Source organism: Neophocaena asiaeorientalis, unplaced genomic scaffold, assembly GCF_003031525.2.
Source record: "Neophocaena asiaeorientalis asiaeorientalis breed wild unplaced genomic scaffold, Neophocaena_asiaeorientalis_V1.1 scaffold558, whole genome shotgun sequence".
Lineage (NCBI taxonomy): Eukaryota > Metazoa > Chordata > Mammalia > Artiodactyla > Phocoenidae > Neophocaena > Neophocaena asiaeorientalis.
In genome coordinates, this window is record NW_020172780.1 from 1,204,239 (window position 1) to 1,231,394 (window position 27,156).

General features: G+C 54.3%; 1 protein-coding gene across 1 annotated transcript in view; it reads right to left on the bottom strand.

The window, feature by feature from the left end:
- The window catches only part of WNK2 (WNK lysine deficient protein kinase 2), a 151,721-nt gene that overhangs the window by 124,370 nt on the left and 195 nt on the right, over window positions 1-27,156 (bottom strand). The window contains exon 2 of the mRNA XM_024741334.1: window positions 26,309-26,843. Coding sequence (XP_024597102.1) covers window positions 26,309-26,843 — 535 coding nt within the window. The remainder of the gene's footprint in view (window positions 1-26,308; window positions 26,844-27,156) is intronic.

Consider the following 27,156-nt stretch of genomic DNA (forward strand, 5'->3'; position numbering starts at 1 on the left):
CAGGGACACAGCCACAGCCCACCAGCATCCCCAAGAGCAGGAACTCGCTGGGCAGGCCCGAGCCTTCCTGCAGTACCCACCCCCAAGCCCTCCACCCCACAAAACCTTTTATGGGACCTCAGGCCTCACATGGGCCACAGGCAGACCTGAACCAGCCCGCAAATAGTCCCAGGTAATGACAGATGGCCACGGCCGAGACACACTTCCTCCTGTCACAGCGGCCTTGAACAGGCCTCCCTGGCAAGGCCTGGGGAGTCAGCCCTCCACAGTCCATCTAGTCCCTCCTGGCCTGGCCATGGGGTCTTGACTCTACAGCTGTGGTCTCATCGCACTTATTCCCCCTCCATACAATGGGAAAGGATGGAGATCTAGTGGGGGTGGTACCAAACTCAGGTCCGTTCTCTCCTAGAAGCAGGCGGACAAGGGAGAACAGGGCAGTGGGGCAAGGGAAACTAGGAGGCCAGGGCAGCAGACCCATGCAGGACGATGACAGCCAAGGGAGAGGAGGGAAGGCTTTGCTTTTCTCAGGGGAACATCTGCTCTAACCCTGGGACCCTGGGCCACAGCAGTGGGTCATCATGGTATGAAATGCAAACAGGAGGCTGGTGAGCATGGGAGTTGGCAAGAGAAATCCCACTGGCCACTCCCTGCGTCAGCCCTGGCTCCCCTACAACCTCCCAACCAGGAGCACTAGCCTGAGGTGGCCCCTAGGCCCAGCAGGCAGAGGCTGGGCGGCAGCCACCCCTACATCTGACCACACCACGAGTCTGATTTCTAGGAAGGGCTGGCCCCACCCCAGGCCACTTCTCCACAGGGACACCTAAAGATAGATATGGACGCACCACGGACATGGGTCAGCCGAGATGAACACCTCAACCAAGGACAGCACCTGTGGGGAGGAGCAGGCAGGACAGCAAACACTGCCCAACACCAGGGCTGGGCTGTTGACCGGTCACTCCTCTGGGGCCTCCTCATTGGCCCCACTTCCTGTACAGGGTTCCCCTGTGGCTGGGGCACCCTAGGGTAGCAGTGGGGTGCAGGGTCCTTGTAACAATCTGCTGAATGCTGTGGACACTCCACCAGAAAGTAAAAAGTATTTACCCTCCCCCACACACCTCCAAGCCTGGGAACATGCAGACCTGCAGCGCTGGCTGCTCAGGAGCAGAGAGGAGGGAGAACCCAATGCCTCCTACTGCAGAAGGCCCCATCCAGCCAAGTCCTCTAAGCCCCACCCCAGAAAAAAATGGCCCAGACTCACTCCTCTCCTGTCCAGAGGCCCTGGGCAGCCCAAGTAATCTGACCAACAGAGGTAAGATGACCTCACGGACCAGGCTGCAGACCGATGGCCTCAGGCTAGTGTCTGCTGAGTGAACATACTCCCAGGACTGAAACACCCATGGTGTCCCTCTGGGCCAAGCACTGCTCCAGGGTACAGGGCAGGGGGATGCCCCTCTGGGCCAGACGCTGTACCAGGGATGCAGGACAAGAAGCTGGGCCTGTCCCTCTGGGCCAGGTGCTGCACCAGAACACAAGGTGGGGGGAGGCACTGACAGATGGACAATACATGTGATCAAGGCCACAGAGGACCACAGAGACTCAGCGTCATCTGGAATGAAGGAAAGCCCAGTGGCTCCCATCTGCTCCAATCCTGTGAACCAACTCCTTGGTTCCTCCCCAAGATGGCAGTAAAAGCCCTGGGGCCACAATCAAAACAAGACAGCAGGCACATGGGGCACATGCATGTGAAATGAGCAATAAGGTCTGCGTCTGACTCCTCTGAAGAGAAGGGAGCCCCACATTCAGCACATTCTCCCCTAGAGTCGTGTGGCCTAAGACAATAGCTACAAGCCACATGTGGCTATGAGCACTTGACATGCAGCTGGTCCAAACTGAGATGTAATCGAAGTGTAAGATATATACTAGATTTCTAAGACATAGCATTTTTAAAAGGAATTTTTAAAGTCTCGTTAATAATCTTACATTAATTAGGGCTGCTCCTTGAACAATATGGGGGCTGTGGGCACTGACCCTCCACACAGTTGAAAATCTATATACAAATTTACAGTTGGCCCTCCATATTCATGGTTCTACATCCATGGATTCAACCAACCACGGATCGTGTAATACTGTGGCATGTATTTAGTGGGGGAAAAATCCATGTATTAAGTGGACCCATGCAGTTCAAACCCATGTTGTTCAAAGGTCAACTGTACATGTTAAAAAGATATTTTTGGTATATTGAGTTAAGGAAAATATATTATTAAAATTAACTCTACATGCTCTTTTTACACTTTTTTTTTTTTTTGTGGTACGCGGGCCTCTCACTATTGTGGCCTCTCCCGTTGCGGAGCACAGGCTCCGGATGCGCAGGCTCAGCGGCCATGGCTCACGGGTCCAGCTGCTCCACGGCATGTGGGATCTTCCCAGACCAGGGCATGAACCCGTGTCCCCTGCATCAGCAGGCAGACTCTCAACCACTGCGCCACCAGGGAAGCCCTCTTTTTACACTTTTAATGTGGCTATTAAACTATGTATTACACATATGGCTCACAATACGTTTCTGTAGGACCAGTGTTGCTTTGCCTTAGAGCATCGGCACTATGCAGTAGACTAGACACTGAAAGGCTGGGCAGAGCTTCAGTAGTCTGACAGGGATTGCTGAGGAAGAGAGGCCTCAGAGAATACCCAGGCTTTAGTCTAGTCCCCCCAGGAGGGCAAAGTGCTAGGAAAATGGATAAAATGGAACAGAGCAGCCCTCACAAAGGCTGAAGCTCAGCTTTGAATCAGCTCAATTTCAGACTGGATTAACATGATCTCCTCTAATTCTAACTGCCTCTGGGAACAAAAGTAAATCTTCTCTAGAGAAAGACAAAATCACCCACAACCTCCCCCAAATACCTCCGTAAGTTTTAAACACATAAATCTGAAATGGCCAGGCAGACTAGGAGACTAAGCCAAATGAGAGAAAACCGAGAGAGAAAAAAAGACAATGGCAATAAACTACAAGAGGACCCAAATATTATAGTTATTAGACACAGACTATAAAATCCTGATTAGTGTGGTCAAGAAAATAGATAGTGAGACAGATAATTTCACCAGAACTAAAATCTATGGAACAGGAATCAAATGGAAGCTAAAACCAAGAAATGAACCTGGGAACTCAATATATGGGTTTAACAGCAGGTTAGACACAGCTAAAGACAGGATCAGCAAACTGGAAAATAGGTGAGTACAAAGTATACAGAGTGTAACATGGAGGCAAATGGATGGACAATACAGGAAAGAGGATTTTGAAAAACTCATAGAACACAGTGAAAAGGTCCAACCTATGCGTAAATGGGGTTCTGGAACAAGAGGGCATAAAGAATGGAACAAAAGGAATATGTATAAAATAACAGCCCAAAGTTTTCCAAAACTGAAACAAGACATCCAGACATTGATTCAGTAAGTACTATAAACCCTAACCAGGTAAAATACAAGGAAAATCACACCAGGGCACATTGCAGCAAAACAAACCTCCTGCAAATTCAAACACACAGGAAAATCTTAGACACAATATCACAAAAGGCAGGCAGGGGTGGGTAGATGAAACTCCACGTTCCAAGACCCCTGCCTTGCCCAGGATGTGGTAGAAGTTCTAGTTCATACCAGGCTTTAATAATCAAGGATACATTGTTGTAGTCTCTAGCTGGACTACTAAAAAACTTAGAAAAGGAATGCATAACAAACTTTCTAAGTACAAACTCTAAACTGCCCAAAGCCCAGAGCTCTACGATTGGTTCGTCCAATAACAAGGCAGACACACCTGAAACCACACCTCAGTTGTTAAAATGACCACTATGTGGATACACAAGTATGCAATGAAATAATGACCAAAAATTACAAATACACAGTGAAATGAAGTAAAATGAAATGACAGGTGAAATAAGCACACCACCCCAATTATCCTGCTCTCTGTCACCTTCCATCCTGCCCTCCTGGGTTATCCAGCCCTATAGCCCAGGTCTCCCCAGGGCATACCTGCAAAAGACAACCATCTTTGTGGCCCCAGTAACCTATGGGACAATGGTATGGTCTTCCCAAGATCAGAACAGAATCCCAAATCCAATGCAGAGCTAGTGCTCAGTGGGGCACTAGCTCCTTTCTGTAGGAGGGTTTGCTCCCCGGGGGATGGTAAAGCCACCTCCCCATTTCACGACCAAGACGTACAGATGCCATGCCTGGCATCCCACAGGGGCTTCTCTGCCTCCACCTGTTACGTCTCACCTCCAACAGCTGGAAAGGCTCCTGAGGCCCAGGAGCGAAACTCTGAGGTCTGACACCCTGTGAACTCAGGGTCGGGAAAGCTGGTGTCAGTGAGTCTCTCTCCTTGTCACTTACACCCTGATGGGTGAAGAAATGCCTCCAGCTCCTCCACACCTGTACCTACCTCTCCCTCAGGCAAACATTTACCAACAGCCATGACCTGCTGTGCAGCCACACGCTGGGCTCACTAAGGTGACCTTAAGACAAGACCCCTGCCTTTGGTGCTCAACCCTATGAGCTATGCAAGTCGGTGCTGCCCCCATTTTACAGAAGAGGAAGCTGAGGCTCAGAGAAGCTCAACACCTCCACAAGCAGCAGGTCAGAACGCGACACCCAGCCAACCTGGCTCCCATTGCCTCCAGGTGTGTGCGGGCTCCTGGGAACATGGTTGGCGTGGGTGAAGCATGGCGGCAGAAGACGGGCAGATCTCAGAGTAGGATGTACACATCGCTCCAGGTGGGGAGGCCTGAAAGAACCCATGCACAAGCAGAGGGCAGGGTGAGTTCCCGAAGTTCACCCTCCAGCTCACCCTTCCCAGGGCTGCTCTGCAGATAACCAAGTCCTGCTCATACCCCTTCCCAGACAGCCTGCCGCAGTCAGCACCCAGGCTGTGGCAGGCGTCACAGCCACCAGCACAGGATCATGTGGCACCTGGCCTCCCCCACACCCATCCCAGCTGCACTCACTCCAGAGTCTCTTTACCTGGCCCCGGGAGCACAAACAACTCCACCTCCCCCAGACCCCTGGTTCTCCCCAAATACACAGGCAGGAACATCACAGTGTGGAGAGATGGCAGGGAGAGGTGGGGATGCCACTCCCCATGAGGGACAGTGCCCAGAGCAGTCAGCACGTCAGCCACCTGGCCACAGGGCCTGCCCACCCAGGTACGTGGGTCAGAGCCCTGACTCTACCCAACTCCACCATCCTCACAGCACAAGCACAACCCCCCTCCCCACCAGAGCCCAGAGCCTTGAGAAAGTGACAGAGCTCTTCAGTGACCTTCAGCACCCTTCACTCCTCAGACCACACGTGGGCTCCTCCCTTGCTGTGCCGCAAGGCACCCGCAACTCTCTAGGTCAGGGCCAGGGCTTAGGCATCACGTGACCCACATGAACCAGCCCCATCAGCTTCCTTGCCACTGACATGGGGAACCTCCTTGTGTGGTTTGGCAGCACAGGAAATGCCTAAGACCGGTATAGATACTCAGCCAGTGTAAACCACAGGAGACAGCCAACTCATTCGCTCACGGCCTTCTCTGCCGGGGTCACCATCATCTCGTAACTCTTTGCAACCATCCTCCCTCTGACCCCTGACCCAGGAAGAAGCCTGGCGGAGGGTACCCTGCAAGGCCACTGGGCAGTGGTGACCCCAATGCTCATAGCACCCTCACTAGACTACCAGAGGCAGGTGCTTGCCCGAGGCCACACAGCCGGACACTCAGCTCCCTGCAACGCAGGATTTGTTGCCTCTGCCGGGCACAGCTGTCTCCTCTGAGCTGCTCCTCCTCAGCAATGCACCCCAAACCCTACGTCTGAGCAGCCAGGCAAGTGCTGAGCACAGCCCGACTGCACGTGTGTGAAGGCGCACACGCAAAAGGACACGGGTAGGAGCGGCAGACACATGCGGGAGCAAGTGCTTACACTTGGACCAGTGACAGGAGTCAGGTGTTTCTCCCCCGTAAAAAGCTATTTCCTCTACTGTATTTAAAATATTTCCCAGAGAATACAGCATAAGAGAGTGGCAGATAATGTTAACACAAAAACTCCATTTTCAGTTGCTCATGCCAGCAGGCACCGCAATCCAGGAAGCGCACCCACAGCCTGTCTCGAGCCCTGCAGCTCCCACCTGGGACTCTCACTCTTGTGCTCCCCACCCCCCCAGGGAAGTCATCCAAAACCACGATGGCTGTGTGTGTGTGTGTGTCTGGAATTCTTCACTGGATGGTTATTTATAATTTCGAGAAATAACCAGACATCCCAGGACAGGCGTGGCAGCGGTGATGTGGGTCATGTGGTCCACGGAGCAGTTACAAACCCCGATTACTGAGGAAAGTGGTGAGGCAGGTAAGGGTGAAAAGCACCAGGCTGGGATTTAATAAAATTCACACAGTGAGAACAAAACAGCCAATGAGAATGGGGGCTGCATTCAGGGAGGAGGGCATAGGGACTTTTTTCTTCCTTCCCTCTGTTTCCCCCATTCTCTGCGATCTGCTGAACTTCATGAAACTAAAAACAAAAAGCACTCACCGGCTACACCCCTGGACCATGTTCTGGGCAGCAGCAATGCTTACTTTTACGGCAAGGCTGTTTTCCTCCCTAGAGTGAGGTTACCATGGCGTTTACTTCAAATGCTCCCTTTGGCATCTGTTCTATAAACGGCTTTGGGTTTGCACCGAACGCACTCACTGGAGACAGAATTCCTAATTCTGTAAAACCCACAAATGGCTGAATGCTTCTTCCTGTTGAGCTCCATCTCCTCCAGGGGGCAAAGAAGAGGGACCAGTCCAATCCCCCTGAGTGTGCACTGAGCACTTACTGTGTGTTGCTTAATGGGAGACAAGACCGTCTGCGGAAGCTGGGGGGAACTAGGGTCCTGCCTGTCAGGGATGGCAACTGAGGTCCCCCCAGAGATCTGGGCAGGTCTGACCTTGGGCAGGTCTGCACTTGGGAGTTTATTTGAGAAGATAAAGTACAGGAGACTCTCGATAATAATTCAGGGTGGGATGAGGTTTGTTAGTCTACTTTTCCTATTTGGAATTTCCATGATGATAAGTCAGCAATAACAATTGGGATGTTCTGGCCCTCAGTCAGTACTAGTGGCCTTGCCTCTGATTTGGACGCCCTGGGCATGACCTTTCCAGGGAGACCTGGCCAGGCATGGGCATCATGGGCAACGCCATGGCCCCCTGCAAGCTGTCATCACCCCCACTTGGAAGATGAAGAGATGATGGGTCAGCGAGCAGCTCTTAGTCACCCTGGGGTGCAGCACACCCAAGCCACCTCCCCAACAAGGAAGCCAGGAGAGGGGGCTGGACTCCCTCTCCGAGGGGCCACAGCTCCCCACCAATGGCAGCAGATGCACTGTGGACCATCCTCAGTGACTGTTCGTCAAGGGCAGGCCCGGCACACGTCAACCCCAGCACTGGCTCACGGGAAGACCTGTCCACCCCATCAGCCATGTGGCCACCAGCCTCCCTGGCGTCCCAATCAAGGACACCTGGGAACCCACAGCCCACAGCCACAATGCCAGGGTGTGCCAGGGCCAGACAGGGCAGATCCCATGCCCCTGGGGTCTCCTGGGCATCCCAGTAGCAACCCCGGCAAGGGGTGAATTTGTGTCAGGGCAGGTGCCACACGTTGGGGTCACCTATAATCGCAGCTGCCAAGACCAGGGTAAGGGAGGGGTACAGTCCAAGTCCCCAAAGAAACGATGGAAGAAGCTGACCCCAGATATCATGCCATCCATGGGCCTTGGGGGGACAGGAAGACGTCTCAGAAGGAGATGTCTAGCAGAAGTGCCCAAAACCACCCTGGTGGGATCAGTATCCTCATCTGTAAAATGGGCCCTGGGCAGCAACACAGGAACTTGCTGCATTAGGCTCCACACAGGGCCAGGGCTGGGTTGGTGCCCAAAAAGCAAATGCCCCGGGTACTCCTAGTGAACTATTATTATGACCACTAGCTCAGGCCCAAGGCTGAGGGGCTTCAGTCAAACCACTTCACATGTCCAGGCTCACCCCCTGGGTTTCTCCTGTTGTTCCAGAGTCACTGCCTAAAGCCCCCAGTACAATCTGTGGACCCCATGATCTACGGCCCCAGAGGCTGCTCAAAGGAGCCAGCATCTCTTAGTGAGTCTACAGGATCCCACGGGGAAGGGCCTGCATCTACACAACCACAGGGTGGCTCTCAGGCCCAGTGCCCCCCAGTGCAAAGGCCTCCTTGAATGCTGCCCCCACCTCTGTCTGTGTAGTGCTCACTCAGAGAGTAAAAGTCAAAACCAAAGATAAAATAAAAATCTCTCTGCAGTGCCAAAAATACCTCCCCATGGGATGAGGAGGCAGGCACCGGTTTCCACAGCAGCAACTGTTGCTATGGATACAGGGCTCCTGCCAGAAAGGGGTGGGGACAGAGATGGGGCAGGGGGACTAGTGGGGGAAGGGAATACAGCAATGGGATATGGGGGGACGGAGATGGGGTGGAAGAACAGAGAGGTACCAGCAGGGGGCAGGAGAGACAGGCTGGTCAGCTGGAGGGAGGGACCTGGCCAACCCTGGCCCTCATGCCCCCCATCACTGGTAAAGCTGATGTGCAAATACAGACTTTGGGGAGGGAGGTCGCTAAACAGTAATACTTGTACCAGAACGGAAGGAGGAAAACAGGATCTCCCACAAATGTGAACGCTTTTCTGATTTGAGCGCAACAAGTCCAACATACTCCCCCAGAGAGCCTTGATTCCTACTATTCACTGACTTCTCTCACCTAAAACTGTTACCTCCTATGGGCTGAGTTTACTCTCGGCCTGTAGTGAGCAGCAGGACGGCCCTCCAGGAGGGAGCCCAAGGGAATGGCCATAGGACAGCTGGCCGTGGCCTCTCCTGCACTCCCTCTCTCCCTGCCATGGAGACCCCAGCCCTGGGAGATCCCACCTGGCAGGTAAGTTCCCCTCAGCTCTGTGACGGGCAGATGGGGGCACATGTGCCACCAGCCCCAGAGCCAGGTCCTGGGCAGGAGCTTTTAGAATAGAACCCTAAGGGCCCATGGGCTGGCTGCTCAGCCACCCCTACCCAGAGGTTCCCCACTGTGCACAGGCTTCCGTTCACAACTCTCCCCAGAGGCCTCCCTACCCCTCCGTGGGGCCACAGGCTGTTCATCACATGTCACAGTTGGAGGCTTCATTACTTTCTGCCTCCCCCAGCAGTGATGTGAGCCAGGAGGCTGCCTGCATGGACAGGTCCCCAGGAAGGGGCCACGGCCACTCTCTGTCTCTACTGCTCCCACCACCTCACATGCAGCTGTCAGGCCCGTGTCCCTGAACCCTGTTTTCACATCAGCCCCCAAGGGCCTGCAACAGCCCCTCATACCCATTGACCAGGTTATGACACCGCCGGCAGCTCCAGCACTCAGGCCAGACACATCTCTCCCCAAGCCAGCTGTCCCCCTACACCCAACTGGGGGAGCACGGTCCAGAGGCACCACCAGTGGCTCCACCCACAGCCCATAAACCCCCTGACACTCCTCCCACAGGCAGCCTCTCCTGGCCTGCTGGGTGTCCAGCCCCGAGCTGTGCTCTGTCCACCAGGAGGCAGGCTGGCTAGCTTCCTGTCACTGCTGTACAAGCTGCCACCACTACAGCCCAAACAGCACACATTCTCTCAAAGTTCTGGGGGGCCAGAAGCAAGAAGGCAGACTCATGGGCAGAGTCAAGGTGTCACACATCTCCCTGCTTCCTTCTGGGGTTCCATGGAGAATCCATCCCCTTGTCCAGCCGGTAGAGGTCACCATGTTCCTCAGCTCATGGCTCCATCCTCCGTCTTCTGTAGTCACGTCTCCGTAGGACCCTCCTGCCCCCTCTTATAAAGGACCCAAGTGATGACCCTGGGCCCACCTGGATAATCCAGGATCATCTCCCACCTCACGGTCCTCAATCCAACTGCATCTGCAAAGTCCCTCTAACCACATAGGTGGCATATTCAGAGGTTAGGGTATAAGGCCGTGGACGCCTCCATCATCTAGCTTCCCACACCCCTTCCTGGCCCACCTGACCCTGGGCCTGGACCCAGCAGCCGCCTACTTCAGGCTGCCTTCCAACCTTCCTTGGGGCCGGCTGTCACCCAGCTTCACATCTGATGTTGAGGCGGCAATGCCATCTTTTTAAATTCATCTTTCCCCTCTCAAAATGAAGAAGGAAGCCCCACGTGGGCCCTCTTTCATCTACCTCCCGACTATCACTGCCCACACAGGCGCCATCTGTCCACGTTGCCATGCCTGTGTCCCCTCCTGGCCACCCACCTTCCTCTGGGCCACATCCCGCCCCCCAGGCCCAGTGCCCTCACTCCAGCTTCATGTCACAAGCCAGGTTCAGCAATGCGTGCTCAAGGCCCCCGAAAGTGCCCCCCACCTGAGTCAGACTGGCTGGCCCCCTTCCCACAACCCACAGGAAAGGTCCTTCCAGGTCCGGCAGCGGGGCCTCCAGCCTTGCCCTGCACCAGCAAGACTGTGGGTACTCTGAGTGGCCGACAGGAATCCCAAGCAAAGGCAGCCCAGGGCAGTGGAGGACATCTCCAGCAAGCACAGCCTTCATGGGCCTCAGAGAAGAGCCAGGCTCCTGGGGCAGCAGCCCAGGACTCAATGAGAAACGTAGTTAGCACGGGGCCTCAGTGAGCTTTCAGGAAATTGCTGTAGCTGTTATCACGACCATTAATAATTATACTCAGAGGCAAGGCCCTTTGAAACGTTTGTAATTCAACCTCCACCAAACTACACCTACCCTCCTCTCCACCCACAGTAGTTTCCTTCCTCCAAAGAGAAAACCCAGCAGAAACCCTTTGTTGAAAGGCCATCAGCCATGGAACACCTGCCTGGAACACCCACCCCCTCCCCGGGAGCACAGAGGCCCACTGGCAGTTCCTGCCCCGCCCAAGGAGAAAGGCTTCACCACCTGGTAGGGCGGTGGCCCTGACTCCAGAGCCCTGGAGGCCTGCTCCCCGTCGGCAAGGCTGCCTCAAAGGGCCCGTCTTTCCCACAGAGGCGCCCACGGGGCAGGCAGGCCTCTTCTCTGGCACACAAACCCAAGACGACAGACAAAAATGCACACCAAGGCCAGCAAGGCCTGATGGGGCTTCTTCACCGCACACACAACCTGCATGAGCCACAGCCAGTGGTGGGGAAGCCAGAGTCAGGTGCCACTGCTGCCACATGCAGGCCACAAGGGAAGGACTATGGAAGCAGGACCACAAGGGCAGGGCCACGGGGGCAGGACCACAGGAGCAGGGTCATGGGGGCAGGGCCACGGGGGCAGGCATGCAATGACAGCCATGACAGCCCAGCTAAGCCCACCAGGGCCTGACAGTACTGGCCAGCCACAGACCCCTCTGCTATAAGTCTGGCACCTGTGCAAAACCCTAGTCCCCCAGCTCTTCTGCACTCCTCCCCAGGACCTGTGGCCAGGGGTTTGTCCCAAGTCACATCTGAAGGGCAAGATCCCACTGTGACCTCTGGCCTGGCCAACCCCACTCACAGAGGCCCAGCCTGGCTCCAGGTGGAAAGTTGGCTACGCTGCCTCCACTCTGCCTTGCCAGATCAAGGACACAAAGGGCCTGCCTCAAAAATGCATCTATAAAGCTCTCCAGGAAGCAGCCAGCAGGGCCAGAACGTTCCAGAGTCACCATCTTGCTCCCCTCCAGGAACAGAGCAGGGCTTTGTCTTTTATTATCACCGTCATCAAATATTTACAGAGGCTGACAGACATCTCAGGCAGGGCAGCCGTGAGCCAAACACCACTCTTCCCAGGACAGGCAGAGGTGCAGGCGAGTAGGCAGGGCAGCCAGAGGGGTGAGGTTTCCTGCAGGGCAGCCGCTGCTCTCTCCGACTGGAGCAAACATGCCCACCATGGGTCTGGGTCCTTGTTGTCTGGACACAGAACCCAGAGCAGGCTGCCTCTATGCTGTCCCCACTGCAAGAAGTACACAGGAACAGGCTGAAGGGCTCTCCACACTCAGGACTCAAGAGCAAGGGAGTGAGCGGGCACCCACTCCAGCCCAGGCAAGCAGGGGCCTAGAGCTGCCAAGGACAGGGAGAGAGCAGCCCCAGACCCCCATGCCCACCTTAGCCTCCTCCCTCCAATCCGTTACAGTCCAGACTGGAAACCACCCAAGTCTGTCCATGGATCGACAGGCAGACTGTGAACACCTACACAGTAGAAAAGGGACTGACTGCTGATCGGTGCAGCCAGGGCTGAGTCCCAAAGGGCATACTGACATGTGTGGGCAGCAGACACAAAAGGCTGAACACACACTGTGTGATCTCCGTGCAGGAAATTCTAGGGCATGCAGGCAATCTACAGGACGGTAGGCGGGCAACAGGACCTGGGGCCGGGGTTACAGGGAAACGTCTGCCTCTGCCAGGTAGGGCTCACAATGCACTGACCTGCTCTGTAGGCTCCAGCAGTTTGACTTCCACAATAATAAAGCAACACCCCTCTACTGTTCAGCATTTTATTTTCCTTTACTTTCAAAGAATACCATCTATCCCTTTCTTCTTAAAAACTCTTTCACTGTTTATTTTCATCTGCTTTTGCTTCATTTTATTTCTAACTGATAGCTTTTAATGTGTTTTGCCACTTTCCCTAAACTCATCCTGTCCTCTTCCTCTGAAGTATGCCTAGCTGAGTTTATTCACTTCCAGTGTCCTTTTTAACCTTCTTTTCACAAACAGCAAACGCAGTCATCTGTGCAGACCTCCTCTCAGGCTGAGCCGGGTCTGCGGCCACAGCAACCAGACCCCAGCACGGGCAGACCACCTGAGGGCCCCAAAACCCACACCAGTCCTGTATGTATCCCGGGGTGCTGTCCAGGGGATGTTAACCTCCAACTTGCAAAAGAAGCTAAGCAAGATAGGAGGGGGCAGGCAAGCCCTTCTGAGGCTGGGCCCCAAACCCCAGGAGACAGTATAGGTGGGGAAGGTGGGTCCACTGGCATCTAAAGGCCAAGAATCCCACTCACAGTCAGGGCCACCAATGCCTGGGAACACCCTTGCCTCTACCACCCCCAGGAACCAGCCCCCGCTGTGTGACTCCAAATCACTCACAGCGCCACATGTATGCTAACAGAGAAGCCTCAGTGCTCTCCATCAACCTCTGGTAAAACCTGAACCCCCAGCTGCCCATCCTGGCCACCCAAGACACCAAGAGCCAGCCACCCTCCCCACACAACACAGCCCCTACCCCTCTCCATGAAATCGCTCCTCCCCAACTGATAACCTTCTCCCCACGTCGTGGCTCCAAGTTCAGGACCACTCAGCACACACACAAGGCCCACAGTCCAGGCCCCAGGCCCTCAACCCAGAGTCCTCACCCAGAACGCTCAGAGGCCACTACCATGGGGCAGAACCACCCCAATCAAATGTCCCTAGGGAAATGTCTGGAAGCTTGTCAAAGCACAGACAGCCACCACTGAGGGCAGCTTTTGTCCCCCTAGGAGTCCAACAGTCCAGGTGACCAGGCCAAGACCTACGTCATGCAGGGTGGGGGCAACCATCCCAAGCAAAAGCTAGAGCAGATCATTCGCATATGTCATAGGTCTAGTGCATAGCCAGGGAGAGGCGGGGGTGCTGCTTGGGTCCCCAGGGCCCGAGAATGTGCAGACATCGAGACTGTTCCATAGGGTCCCCTAGAATCAGCCCACTCTGCCTGTGGCTGTGGCCATCCAGACCCAGACCTTTGGGAACATGCTTCCAACTAGGAACACAGGATGGCCCCAAAGACCTGAGAGGATGCAGGGGGTCTTTCAACAGTGGCAGGGGACCCTCGCAATGCTGATAACCAACGACCCTGCAGTCCCCTTAAGTCAAATACTGCTATTGCACAAAAACACTTGAGGGTGGAGTATTTCCAAAATCCAAGCACACGTGGGCCCCCACCACACCCAGGAAGGCACCTGGTGACTGCACCCCTGCCCTGCTCCCCATCCAGTCTCCTCCACCCTTCAAGCTTTCAGTGTTCTTCCAACAAAGCCAAATTTACTCTCCTGCTTGAAACTCTTAATTAGAGAGAAGAAATGCCACAGAACCTGTCAAGGTAGGTGTCAGTGGATTGCTGCCGGCCAATGCAGCAAAAGGACTTCCTGGCTTGAAGACACAGCCCAACAGCCAGCTCCTTCTGGAGGACCACAGCAGCACCCAGGCTGAAAAGCTGCATCCCACAGGGTGCAGGGGGAAGCACCCTGACGTGTCTGGCCCCAGTCTGGAGATGACAGGAACATGCAAAACCTGGGCCCAGCTGTGGGCAGGGCTGGGTGTGAGCCCACCCTGAACTCACCCCCCAGGGGAAAGGGGAGGCTCGTGGATCCACTCATCCCAGTGGTGGGCTCTCACCACAGCTCAGGGAGGTGGGAGCTGCAGGCCACGTGGTGATTCACCATCACTGCACACGTTAGCACAAATGCTACAATTATGACTTTGCAAAATACCCAGAACATAAAAAAGAGACAAGAAGGGCATGTACCAAAGTGAAAACAGCTACGTCAGAGGAAAGAGATTCGGGGCAGTTTTTTCTTTTTCAGGTTTCAGCATCTGTCATGTCCGTCACCCTAACCGTAACTCAGGTAGCTTGAAACGTCCCCCCCAAAACCCCACAGTGGCCTCCCCATCCATCGTCCGCCACCCCCTCCATCCTCACAACCCCCACTCATTGGAGGGGGTCCAGGGCTAGCACGTTGAGGGGAGGGATTGTTCTACATTAAAACTGACACGACAACCAAATGCAACGCATGACTCTTGACTGGATCCTGGATCCAAACAGGAAAACCATCAGGAAGGCACAGTCCACGTCAGACGTGTGGCTGACAGCACCCAAGTTAGATTTGAGTGTGACACTGAGCTATGGTTTTGTAGGAAAACGTCCTCACTCCTATATGAGATGTGTGCTGAAGTTTTCAGGGCAAGGTGGAAATGGGCCAGAATAAAACATATGCAGAGGTACAGAGATAAAGCAAATGTGGCAAAATGTTTACAGCTGGTAACTCCAACTTTCCCATCCATGTTTTTCAAAATAAAAAGTTTGTGGAGAAGTGTAAACTGGATTGCTGGCAGAGAGGAGAAAGCTCAGAGAAAGAGGAAAGAGGAGAGGGTAGGGCCAGTGGGTAGACAGCTAGGAGGCCATGTCACAGGGTCCCAGCCACAGACTCCTGGAGGCGAGAGGTGGAAGGAACAGGGCATGGCAGCCCCTGGAGGCACCTAGAAGCAGTAGGGTATGTGGGTTGTTCTGTTCGGAAGACAGGCCCAGGTGGAAGAAGGCCTCATCAAACATGGACACCAATCAGATCTTGGAAGGATGAGGTAATGAGCACCAATAAGACCTTGGGGGGATAAAGTAACCAAGACAGACACGGGCAGGCACCCCTCGCACTCGCCCACTGCCCGCCACCCCTGTCTACCAACAAAACCCACTGTGCCCAGCCCCAGGGAATAGATCATAACCCATCTATGCCATCAAGCCTTTCCCAGATGCCCTTGCAGCTAAGGGACACCACACAATCTCACTGTAACCAGAAAAACCAAAGAGGCTTACTGGTAAACGTTTTCCTTTATGGATTAAAATATGGACACCTTACCTAACCTCCACCTAACCACCTGCTTGCTTCCTGTCTTCAAATATGGTTGTGATGCCTGGAACTATGGCAGCCTTTCTGCCACCATGAGGCGACAGGACTGGGGACAAATCCAACAAGGCTGAGGAAAGCAGAAGGGAAAGAGGGACAGCACCTTTCTCCCTGCCAACATTGCTGAGTCACTAGGGCCCTGGACAGGCATCCCCAGATTTCAGATTCTGGGGATGATCAAAAGTCTGCACTGCTTAGCCACACTTGGTTTGCAGCTAAGAATTTTCCCAGCTTATCCACTCCTGAGAAAGCACACAGACAGCCAGGAAAGCAGGAGGCCTGGGGGAAAAAGTGGACATCAGGAGGACAGGTCCTTCCAGGCAGCTTCTGGCCTGAGACAGGTAGGGAGTCTTCTCAAGGGCAAGGCCAGCTTTCCATGTCTAGATCCAAGTGCTGACAACAGCACCACCAATAAGTGAGATGGGAACCCCCACATCTGCAATGTCTGCAACGCAGCCAAGACATGCCATGGGAACACTGGAACTCTATGTTCCAATGTTGGAACTGCTGGAACTCTACCAACAGTCAGCCAACACTCCTCGGAGCCCAACCTGGTCCCATGAGATCTTCGCAAAACTAAAGAAAAGGGGGAAGGGGTGCAAGGCCTCCCACACCCTGTCAAGAGCTTCACAACACAGCGAGTATTTTAAAGGCTCTGAGAAGTCCCACAACAGCAATTCATGCTTGACCCAGCACTCTTCAAGCCTATTTAGTAACACCCCTTTCCAAAGCAACCCTCTGAACACACATGCAAAATGACAATGCAGGGGAGAAGCAGGAAGCGTGCCACCAGCTGCTGTCTCTCTGTGTGAGCTTGGATGTGAGCCACCTTCCCCGAGTCTCCTCCTCATCTATGAAAACAGAGTCCCAAAACTTCTCAAAGTGGTTCTGAGGACCTGATAAACTCACACATGGGTCCAGACACCCAAGAAAGCCCTCACCATACCACAGCTTCTTTCCTGCCCTCCTGCCCATGGCCAGCTGACAGCCTCCTGCCAAGGAGGCCCCCGAAGCCAAGCCAGGACAGCCCTGTGCAAACCACCAAGACTTGGGGGCACCAAGCCTCGCCCAGCACCGCTCTCTACTCCACTGGCTCCTCTGCCCATGTGCCTGGGCAGGGCTCATGCCATGCCATCTTTAATTTCTGGAGCCACCATAGAGAGACCCCACTCCTGAACACCTGAGAAATACGCCCAGCTCAAGGGCTGACCAGCCTTGGTCCTCAGGGAGGTGGCGCATGAGGGGGACCACTGTCCAGTCCTCCTGACTTGTGCCATGAAGGCATGAAGACCGCTTGGCACAGAAGCCCCTGGAAGCAGATGCTCAGGGAGCCCACAATCCAGGGCCACCTCTCTATGGCCAAGGATGCTCTGCCCAGACTGCAGCCTCCCCCCAGAGCACGGCTGGGCAGGGCTTTCTGGAAAACCCCTCCAAGAGGACCGGAACACAAAGCACAAAGACAGGAATGGACCCCAAACCAGATCCTCTCCTTGCAAACCAATAAATTGCATTAAGAAACACTCTAGAAACAAATAAAAAGATAAATTTTAAAAGCAGTGATGGGACTTCCCCGGTGATGCAGTGGTTAACAATCTACCTACCAGTGCAGGGGACACGGGTTCGATCCCTGGTCCGGGAAGATCCCACGTGCCGCAGAGCAACTAAGCCCGTGCGCCACAACTACTGAGCCTGCTCTCTAGAGCCCATGAGCCACAACTACTGAGCCCATGTGACACAACTACTGAAGCCCACATGCCTAGAGCCCGTGCTCTGCAACAAGAGAAGCCACCACAATGAGAAGCCCACGCACCACAACAAAGAGTAGCCCCTGCTCGCCGCAACTAGAGAAAGCCTGCACGCAGCAAGGAAGACCCAACACAGCCAAACATACATACATACATAAATAACTTTATTTTTAAAATATATAAATAAATAAAAATAAAAGCTGTGACACTTAGTAACTATAGCTGTATTTATAAAATACATGGGGAAACAAGAACTTGAAGGTAATGTGCAAAAATAGTAAGTAGTTATATTCACTTGAATTATGAGTCGTTTTTTCATTTCTGCATACTTCTTTAATGTAGCTGTTATGCTGCTTTGTTTTGCTTTTTAATTAATGAACTATTTTTTTAAAAGAAGTTCTCGGCTTACAGAAAGACTGAGCAGAAAGTACAGAGTTCCCTTGTACTCCCTCACACCTGCACACAGTTTTCCCTATTATTAATATCTTGCATTGGTGTGGTACTTTGTTATAACTGGCATGCCAATATTGATATTATTATTAACTAAAGTCATTGTTTATATTATGGTTCTCTCTTGGTGTTGCACATTCTATGGGTTTGGACAAATTTATAATGACAGGTATCCATCATTATAGTATCACACAGAATAGTTTCACTGCCCTAAAAATCCTCTTGTGCTCTACCTATTCATCAGTCCCTCCCCACTAACCCCTGGCAACCACTGATCTTTTAACTGTCTCCACAGTTTTGCCTTTTCCAGAATGTCATATAGTTGGAATCATACAGTATGCAGTCTTTTCAGATTGGCGTCTTTCACTTACTAATGTGCATTTAAGGTTCTTCTGTATCTTTACATTGTTTGAAAGTTCATTTCTTTTTAGCGCTGAATAATATTCCACTGTCTGGATGTACTACAGTTTATCTGTTCAACTACTGAAGGATATCTTGGTTGCTTCCAAGTTTTGGCAATTATGAATAAAGCTGCTATAAACATCTGTGTGCGGGTTTTTGTGCGGACATAAATTTTCCACTTATTTGGGTAAATACCAAGGGGCATGATTGCTGAATGATATGGTAAGAGTGTAAAGTTTTGTAAGATGTCGTCATACTGTCTTCCAAAGTGGCTGTACCATTTTGCATTCCCACAAGCAATGAATGAGAGCTCCTGTTGCTCCACATACTTGTCAGCATTTGGTGATGCCAGTATTCTGAATTTTGGCCATTCTAATAGGTGTGTAGTGATATCTCATTCGTTTAATTTGCATTGCCCCAATGAAACATGATGTGGAGTGTCCGTTCATATGCTTATTTGCCGTCTGTGTATCTTCTTTGATGAGATGTTTGTTAAGGTCTTTAGCCCACTTCCCCCCACCCCCACCCCCGAGCTTTCCTCTGTTCAAGAAGCCAAGGTCAGAGGCAAGGAGGGGACCATGGTTCTGTGTTCCCCTTCCATGACCCACAAAAAAGGTCCTGGCCTATTTTTTTTTTTTTATAATGACGAATTTTTTCTCTGAACTTTATTAATTTATTTTATTTATTTTTGCTGTGTTGGGTCTTCGTTTCTGTGCAAGGGCTTTCTCTAGTTGTGGCAAGCGGGGGCCACTCTTCATCGCGGTGCGCGGGACTCTCACTATCGCAGCCTCTCTTGTTGTGGAGCACAGGTTCCAGAGCGCAGGCTCAGTAGTTGTGGCTCACAGGCCTAGTTGCTCCGCGGCATGTGGGATCCTCCCAGACCAGGGCTCGAACCCGTGTCCCCTGCACTGGCAGGCAGACTCTCAACCACTGCGCCACCAGGGAAGCCCCTACTTTTTAATCTGGTTGTCTGGTTTCTTATTGTTAAGTTTTAAGAGTTCTTGGTATATTCTGGGTAACAGCCCTTTATCAGATAGGCGTTTGACAAAGATTTCCTCCCAGTCTGCATCTTGTCTTCTCATTTGCTTATAGGCCTTTGCAGAACAGAAGTTTTTCATTTTAATGAAGCTGAACTTAGAAAGTTTTTCTTTCATCGATCATATCTGTGGTGTTGTATCTAAAAAGTAACCGCCAAACCCAAGGTCACCTACATTTTCTCCTATGTTATCTTCCAGGAAATTTACAGTTTTGCATTTTACATTTAGGTCTATGATCCATTTTGAGTTAACTTTTGTGAAAGGTGTAAGGTCTGTGTCCATATTCATTTTTTTGCATGTGGATGTACAGTTTCAACAGTACCATCTGTTGAAATGACCGTCTTTCTCCATTGTGTTGCCTTTGCCCCTTTGTCAAAGGTCAGGTCATATATTTATGTGTATCTGTTTCTGGGCTCTCTATTCTGTTTCATTGATCTATTTCTCTATACCACACTGCCTTGATCATTTTTCTTTTATTCTTTTCCAAAACTTTAACACTTATTTAAAGAACACTGACATAAATTGGAGGTAATGATCAAGTATTCCAGGAAATCTTAGAATTCAAGTCTCTCAGGAACAGAACTGGATATGAAAAATACCTGAAGCGGGAAAACCTACAGCTGACTCAGGTTGCCAACCTCATACAGGCTGGGCTTCTGCATCCTCACCAGGGGGCCTCTCCACCCCAAACACAGCTCCTGGGTTGTCTGTGGCCAGAAGCAGATCCTAATATGCTTCTTAGAGATTCCACCTGCTTCATTCACACCCTTTCCTTATCTGCAGCTCACCAGCCGGGTGCTCAGGTAGAGCTGCAGGGGCACAGGCCCTCAGCCTGCCTGCACCTGGAGGCCCCTGGGCCACCCCAGGGGCCCACCTCCAGCCTCAGGCAGGCCTTCCTGCTCCTCCAGGTTCAGCTTGCTCTCCACTTCAATCTCAGCTTCTTAAACTGTTTACCTGCAGGGTGAAAAGAGGCTTAACTCTGAGTGCCCACTCTCAGCAGTGGTGCACACTCGGTGCTGAATGCACCTCTCCACAGTCCCCATGGCCCTGTGAGGGTTGGCTAGCACCATCCCCATTGCACAAGCAGGTAAACCGGGGTTCAGAAAGGCAGGTGCCCTCTCTATGGCCTCCCCACTGGGAAGCTGTGGGGCTGGGGTCCAAATGCAGCAGGACACGCTCCCAGAGTGTTTGTATGCACTGCACAGTGTGCCCTCCCTGGCTGCGAGGCTCCTAAGCACCCCTTCCCACCACCTCAGGCAGAGGCTGGCACCGTTCAGCCAAGGCAGACCACAAAGGAGACCCGAGCCTGTGGCCTGAACCCCTGCAGGACTGAGTCAAGCTCTTCTCCATCGAAGTGGTGACCTACAGCTCCGTGTTCTCACCTTCGGCATCATCCAGCTCCAGCCTGAAGCCAGCCCAAGCTACTGGCCCCAAGAGATGCCTACAGCCAGGCAGAGGGCTGCTAGAGTCAGCCATTCTGGAAGGTGAGTGGCAGACACCCAACAAGTCCAGCCAGCCCAGGACCGCAGGACAGTCTCTCCACAGACTGACTCCCTTGCTTTCTGCAGGCTTCTCGCAAACACCCCTCCTCTGTGAGCACCTGGCTCTCCCACCATGACTCTCCTGCTGACTGTGGTACACCAGGGCTGGAACCAGGACACATGCTCAAAAAATGCCTGCTGAGGGCTTCCTTGGTGGCGCAGTGGTTGAGAGTCCGCCTGCCAATGCAGGGGACACGGGTTCGTGCCCCGGTCCGGGAAGATCCCACATGCCACGGAGCAGCTGGGCCCGTGAGCCATGGCCGCTGAGCCTGCGCGTCTGGAGCCTGTGCTCCGCAACGGGAGAGGCCACAACAGTGAGAGGCCCGCGTACCGCAAAAAAAAAAAAAATGCCTGCTGAGCCAATAAACCACACCAGCCTGCGCTGCTGAGCCCGGGCACGAGACCCAGCATTGGGAACCCTAGGGAACGTCCAGTCTCTACGCTCCTCTTATCAATTCTTTCCCTTGCCACCATAATGTTCCAGCTAACAGTCCACCAGCAAAGCTTCACCCACCTCAGAGTTACACAGTCACCACCTGGAAATGGCACGAGAGGTGGGGAGATGCTCACCAGCCCTCCACCCAAGTTAGACAGTCTGGGGATCCCCCCCTCTGGGGTCCAAGTCAGTGGGCAATTCAGGCCTGAGACGCTCAGCCTGGTACCCTCACACGCCAGGGCCCTGAGGATACCTTGAGAGGCACACACTCGGCCACAGGAGCACCTGCTTCCAACAGGGAATAAGCTGCAATACCCAATGTGCCCACAGTGGTGACCCACAGCTCGGGCTGCTTGTTCATCATTGCTGACCACACTCACCTCCCCAACAAAGCTTGGGGATAGGGGAGGGGCCTCTGGGTTCTGGATGCCCACACTTCTGCACTGATGGGCCCCTCCCCAGTGCATTTCACAGGCCTCTCAGGAAGTTGGCACCAGCCTTTCTCACCAACCAAACCAAACTGTGGTCAAGATGACACATGAGGGGCTTCCCTGGTGGCGCAGAGGTTGAGAGTCAGCCTGCCGATGCAGGGGACACAGGTTCGAGCCCTGGTCTGGGAAGATCCCACATGCTGCGGAGCGGCTGGGCCCGTGAGCCATGGCCGCTGAGCCTGTGTGTCCGGAGCCTGTGCTCCACAACGGGAGAGGCCACAACGGTAAGAGGCCCGCGTACCGCAAAAAAAAAAAAAAAAAGAAATGACACATGAAACATCATTTGGGAAAGCAAGCTCAGTGTTGACACCCAACTGCTTTCAAATTACACCTCTTCCAACAAAATTGTATCCTTAGAAGATTTTTTAAAAATAAAAATATAAAAGCAGGGTGACCGCCAGCCAAATTGAGTTGAGCCCTTTCTAAGCATCTTGCTCCAGCAAGTGAGCACCATCTCCTCTGCACATCCCCTCATCTCCCCATGTCAGCCAGATCGAGCTGCTTGTGGCTCCTCTGAAAGCAACACCTGACCCTCCCACATGAGGCCACAGGGGAGACCTCTCAACCCTGGGCCTGCGGCTGCCCAGCACCACAGGGCACATGCCTGGTCTATGAAAGGCGATGATGCACCTATACGGTCAGGTGTGTGAGCTCAGCACCCACTACAGGTGGGGCACCCACAGCCAGGGGAGCGGTGCCAGACCACACCAATAGCAGGCAGACCTGGCCACCCTCTGAGGACAGCAAGGGGACCCGGCATGCTCAGCACGGCTGCACACGACAGGCACCTACAGGCATTATCTACTGCCAGGGTGCAGGAAGGTGACACAGAGGTCTGGCTGTGGTGGGTGAGTTGGGAAAAAACGAGTCCTCCATGGCCACACGAAGGAGACATCAGCAGATCCTGTGGTCCCCACATCCACAGCCTCTCCCTGGCCTGGAGTCCAGGCCATCACCACCCCACGGGAGCCCAGGGACCTCTGGGCAGTGCAGAGCAGCAACAGGACAGCTTCATGATGACACCTGAGGGGTCCAGACACCTGTCCCTGGCTGATGGGGGCTCAAGCCCCATGGTACCTCTTCAGGACTCTCATGGCCCTCAAAGTCCCTGCAAGTACTCCAGGCAGAGGGTCAATGACTGACACCTCCATGAGGCTAAATGACTCCCACACTGGGCACAGGCCAGGACACAAGCGAGGGAAACATGAGTTGCGGGTGGAGTCCCCCAAGAGGCTGTGCCCAACCCTGTAACTGCAGCTCAAAGCAGCCTTCTGTGAGCAGGAGGCAGCGCAGAGGACCCTTGGAGACAGGGGCCTGCTGATGGGAGGGGGCAGCACTGACCAAGGGGGCTGAAAACCAAGGCTCTCTCCAAGTTCTCGAGGAAGACACTTAAGCAGGTAGTCCAGGAAAGGCCAACAGGCCGCCTCCAAGGAGGCTTCTGGACACTGGCTGGGATCTGGGTTGGCTGCATTTTCTCTGCTCGGAGGCCCCACCCCTGGCTCAGAGGCATCAGCAGGTGAGAGAGGGTGCCTGAGTCACCTGAGACCATGTCAGTGGTCTACACCTACCCCCACCCCAGGCAACCCAGAGTCAACCAGAAGCCTCCAGCTATCCCGTGCACTGTCTGACAGGATGGGGTCTGTGAGGGGCCAGAGCTGGCCACAGGGACGTGGGAAATGTGAGCCAGAGTAAAGGCAGTGCTCTGGGTGCATTTGTACTTTCCCTGTTGCTATTATGTGTCCTGGTGCCAGAAATGAACATTCATTCAAAAGAAAACAGAAGGGGAGGTAATATTTTAAAATGGCTTCCCCCCAAAAATCAATGTCAGCTTCAAACGTCTGGAGAATTCAGGAGATGAAAACACCTCGCTGCCCTTCACTGTGATATGAACACATATTGCCCTTTCTGCAAAGCTCTTTCGACACTAAATTATAGAAGGAAACTTGAAGTCGTGGGGATCTTTACATCCTCCAAGCCAGACTTATTAGGTCCAAAAATGCGGCCTTTCCTCCCCTTGGCAGGGAACCCTGGAAAAAGCAAGCGGGTGACACTGTCTCAGTTCTGGGGGAGACAGGCAGGTGCCAACATCCCCCATGGTCCCAAGGTTGAGAGGAGGAAACAGACTTTTGAGGGTCGATTTCCAGGGCATTCCAAAGATGCCAGCTGAGGAGCTTATGGGGCTTGGGGAAGAGAGGGTTGGAGGGCAGGAGGAATACTGCAAAGCTCCCTGTACTGAAGGGCAATGCTCCTGGCAACCCACCCTCCAGTGGGAGCCCTGATGCTTGGGAATTCTGGGGGCTGAGTGGAGGATGAACATCTCCACCCTGTGCACTAGGAAACCCCCTCCCCAGGCGCAAAGCCAGCACGCCACCTGTCGCCCACCCTGGTGCTTGGTGGTCCGAGAGGACTAACCTGGCGCCCTGCCCTCCACCCTTATCTCCTCTCCTAAGGACGGCCATGCCAGGTGGCCTCTTCCCATGATGCTGCAATCCCCCTCTACCATCTGTATCCTCACAGGTGACCTTGGTGGGCTCTCAACAATAAAATGGGGGAAACAACAGCCTCCTGTTTGGTGAAAAAGGAGAGTGCACACACAGCAGGCTCTCAGCTGCTGTCCTAAGCTGGTTCCCAGCCCCTTCTGGTGTAAAACCCTCTCAGACCTACCCATCAGAAGGCAGCTGACCCTAACTGCTGCATATCAGCCCTCTTGTTGGGGGAGATACAGGAACAGCTTCCCGGCTGGCATGGGGCCCCCAGTAACTACTGTATAAGAAGCAAAACCAGACAGATTAGAAGCCATCTCCCACTTTCCTACTCCCACCCAGAGTACAGGAGTAAAAGCCCCCTGGACAGCAGCCAGGCTCCACTCCGGTGCCGCTCTGCTTAGGGACCCAGAGGCAGAACAGCTTGCCTTGCCTTAAAGGGAATGGGAATTAACAACCTCCTCCAAGGGTCACATGCGCCTGCAATGCCTCAACCAGATCAGCTGGGCTCTGCTGCTGAGGTCTAACTCAGCTCCTGCCTGCTGCAGCACCCCCACTCCTGTCCTCCCCCCACAGAGGCATTCCGCAGCAGAGCACCAGTGGGTGCTTGGAGTGCCACACCAGGTCACTTGCAAGAGCGAGAAGGCGAGGAGGGAAGACACACAGCCACACTCTGGAATCAGGAATCCTCTTTTCCCTCTCCGGTCTTCCCTTTCCGGGTCCTCTCTCCCCTGTGCGTTCACACACAGCAGTGATGCCCAGCTCACTCCTATGCCATCCCAGCACACCATCCCCAGGGCCACAGACCACTGAGGCCACCCCTCAGCAGGTCCCCGAACCTGCAACCGTGAGGGAGGGGAGTTCTCAGTCCCTCTCAGTGAGGGACTCGATAGGCCACCCCTGGCTCCACCATGAAAAGTCCCTATTTCCACAACAACCAAGGAGCTGTGAGGAGGGGTGGTCTCCGAAGCTCTTTGTCTCAGGAGAAAGGCTGAGGACAGGTGGACACTGGACAAATTAGCCAGCTCACATATACACACACACACACACAGGCCACCCTGCAGGGGCCCAGAGGACAAAGCAACCAAATCCCACTTCTGAGCCAAAAAGGCAGGCTGCCTGCAGTGTGGCAGGCGGCCTGCATCAGGACTGGCAGGCCCAGCTAACTTTCCAGGGCGCTGGGGTAGGCTTACATCCGCATGGCCAGCTCTCACAGAGTCCAGCCCCATGCCTGACAGCTGTTCCCCCAAACAAGGGAGGGCCAATAAACACCCACTGTGACAGGTGCTGCCCCAGCTTCCACGGCCAGCCCAGGACAGCCTGAGTTACCATTTATATAATCTTCCAGGGCTGGGGCTGACATAGCCAACATGAGGGCAAGGTTATGAAAAATGCAAGTCCAGAGCCTTTGCATCCACAAAAACCAAAACAAAACAAAACAAAACCCCACCTGCATTTTACATGACTGGGTTTTAAGACTTCTCACATATCCATTTTGTGAACTAACGGGACATAGTGACAACACTTCCAGGCTTTGCCCCCGAGGCCCCAGGGCCCACCATCCCTCACCATAAACAGACCCCAGGTGAAAAACCCCTCAGACATCCCCAACTGGGGCATCCACACTCCGCAAGACACAGTAAGGTGCTCACTTAAGAGCAGCTGAGAGTCCCCCAAACCACCCTGTGACCACTTGGACACAGGGCCCTGCAGCCCACACACTGCTTCTGCACAGACACAGACGATCCAGACAGCCTGGGTCAGTACAGCCCAGAAGAAGGAGCGGCACTGATCGGCACTGAAAGACACGCCCTCCAAGTGCCCAGTCTCCATCATGGGCCCACATCGTGCCACACTTAGACACCACACACTGGGAGGTCCAACCTCCGTCACCCAACCGTCACCACACAGACCACCAGCGCAACCAACCACCCACCCAGAGGGTGACACACAGAGGGCCGCTGCCAGGGGTGGCTAAGGCCAGGCATGGCCTGATGCCACAACGCACTCGCCCACCACCACCTGCGTCCATCTCGCCCCTCACCTGCAACTCGCACCAGGCTACCTCCACCCAGGTCTCCGTGTCCAGCCCCTTGTAGACCGTCTTGAAGGAGCCGCGGCCAAGCTCAATGTCGAACTTGAGGAAGCGGCCGTCCAGGGAGGTGGCCACAGCCTTGAGGTCGTCCTCGTCGTCCTCCTCCTCCTCGGGCTCCTCCCGGCGTGCGCGCCCGAGCTCTGGCCTCGCCTCGAGAGCCCCCACGTCCTCCTTCCTCGCGGCCGCCGCCGCCTCCTCCTCTCGTGGACCGCCCTCGGGGGCAGGCGCGGGCGAGGGCGCGGGGTCCGGGCCAGGCTCCTGCGTGCCCGCGGGCTCAGGGCCGGGGTCGGCAAGGTCGCCCAGCGGCGACAAGGACACACAGGCCCGCGTGAGCGCGGGCCTCGCCGCACCTGCCCGGGACGTGGGATGAGACAGCGCCGCCCCAGGGCCCACGGCCTGCCCGCCCCGGCCGCGGAGGGGCCTGCTGGGCTGTCCCTGGGGCGGGCGGGGGAAGGGGGGCTGCAGACCGGACCAGGAGGCCGGGCTAGATGGGAGGGAGCCGTGCCCTGCTCAGGCCTGGGCCGGAGAGGAGCCCTGCTGGGCTGTCCCGGGGGACACGAGGGAGGCTGCAGAAGGGGCCGGAAGGCCGGGGAGAGGGGCACCTGCGCCCTGCCCAGCCCCGGGGAAGGGGGCCTACTGGGATGTCCCTGGGAGGTGGCGGTGGTTAAGACGGGGCCGGGAGGCCCGGGCTGGGGGAGTGCCCTGGGCCGCGGAGGGATGAAGGAGGTTGGGGAAGAAGGAGGTACTGGCCAGGCGGCGGCTCCACAAAGGACGCTGCCCAGGGCGCAGGAGGGGCG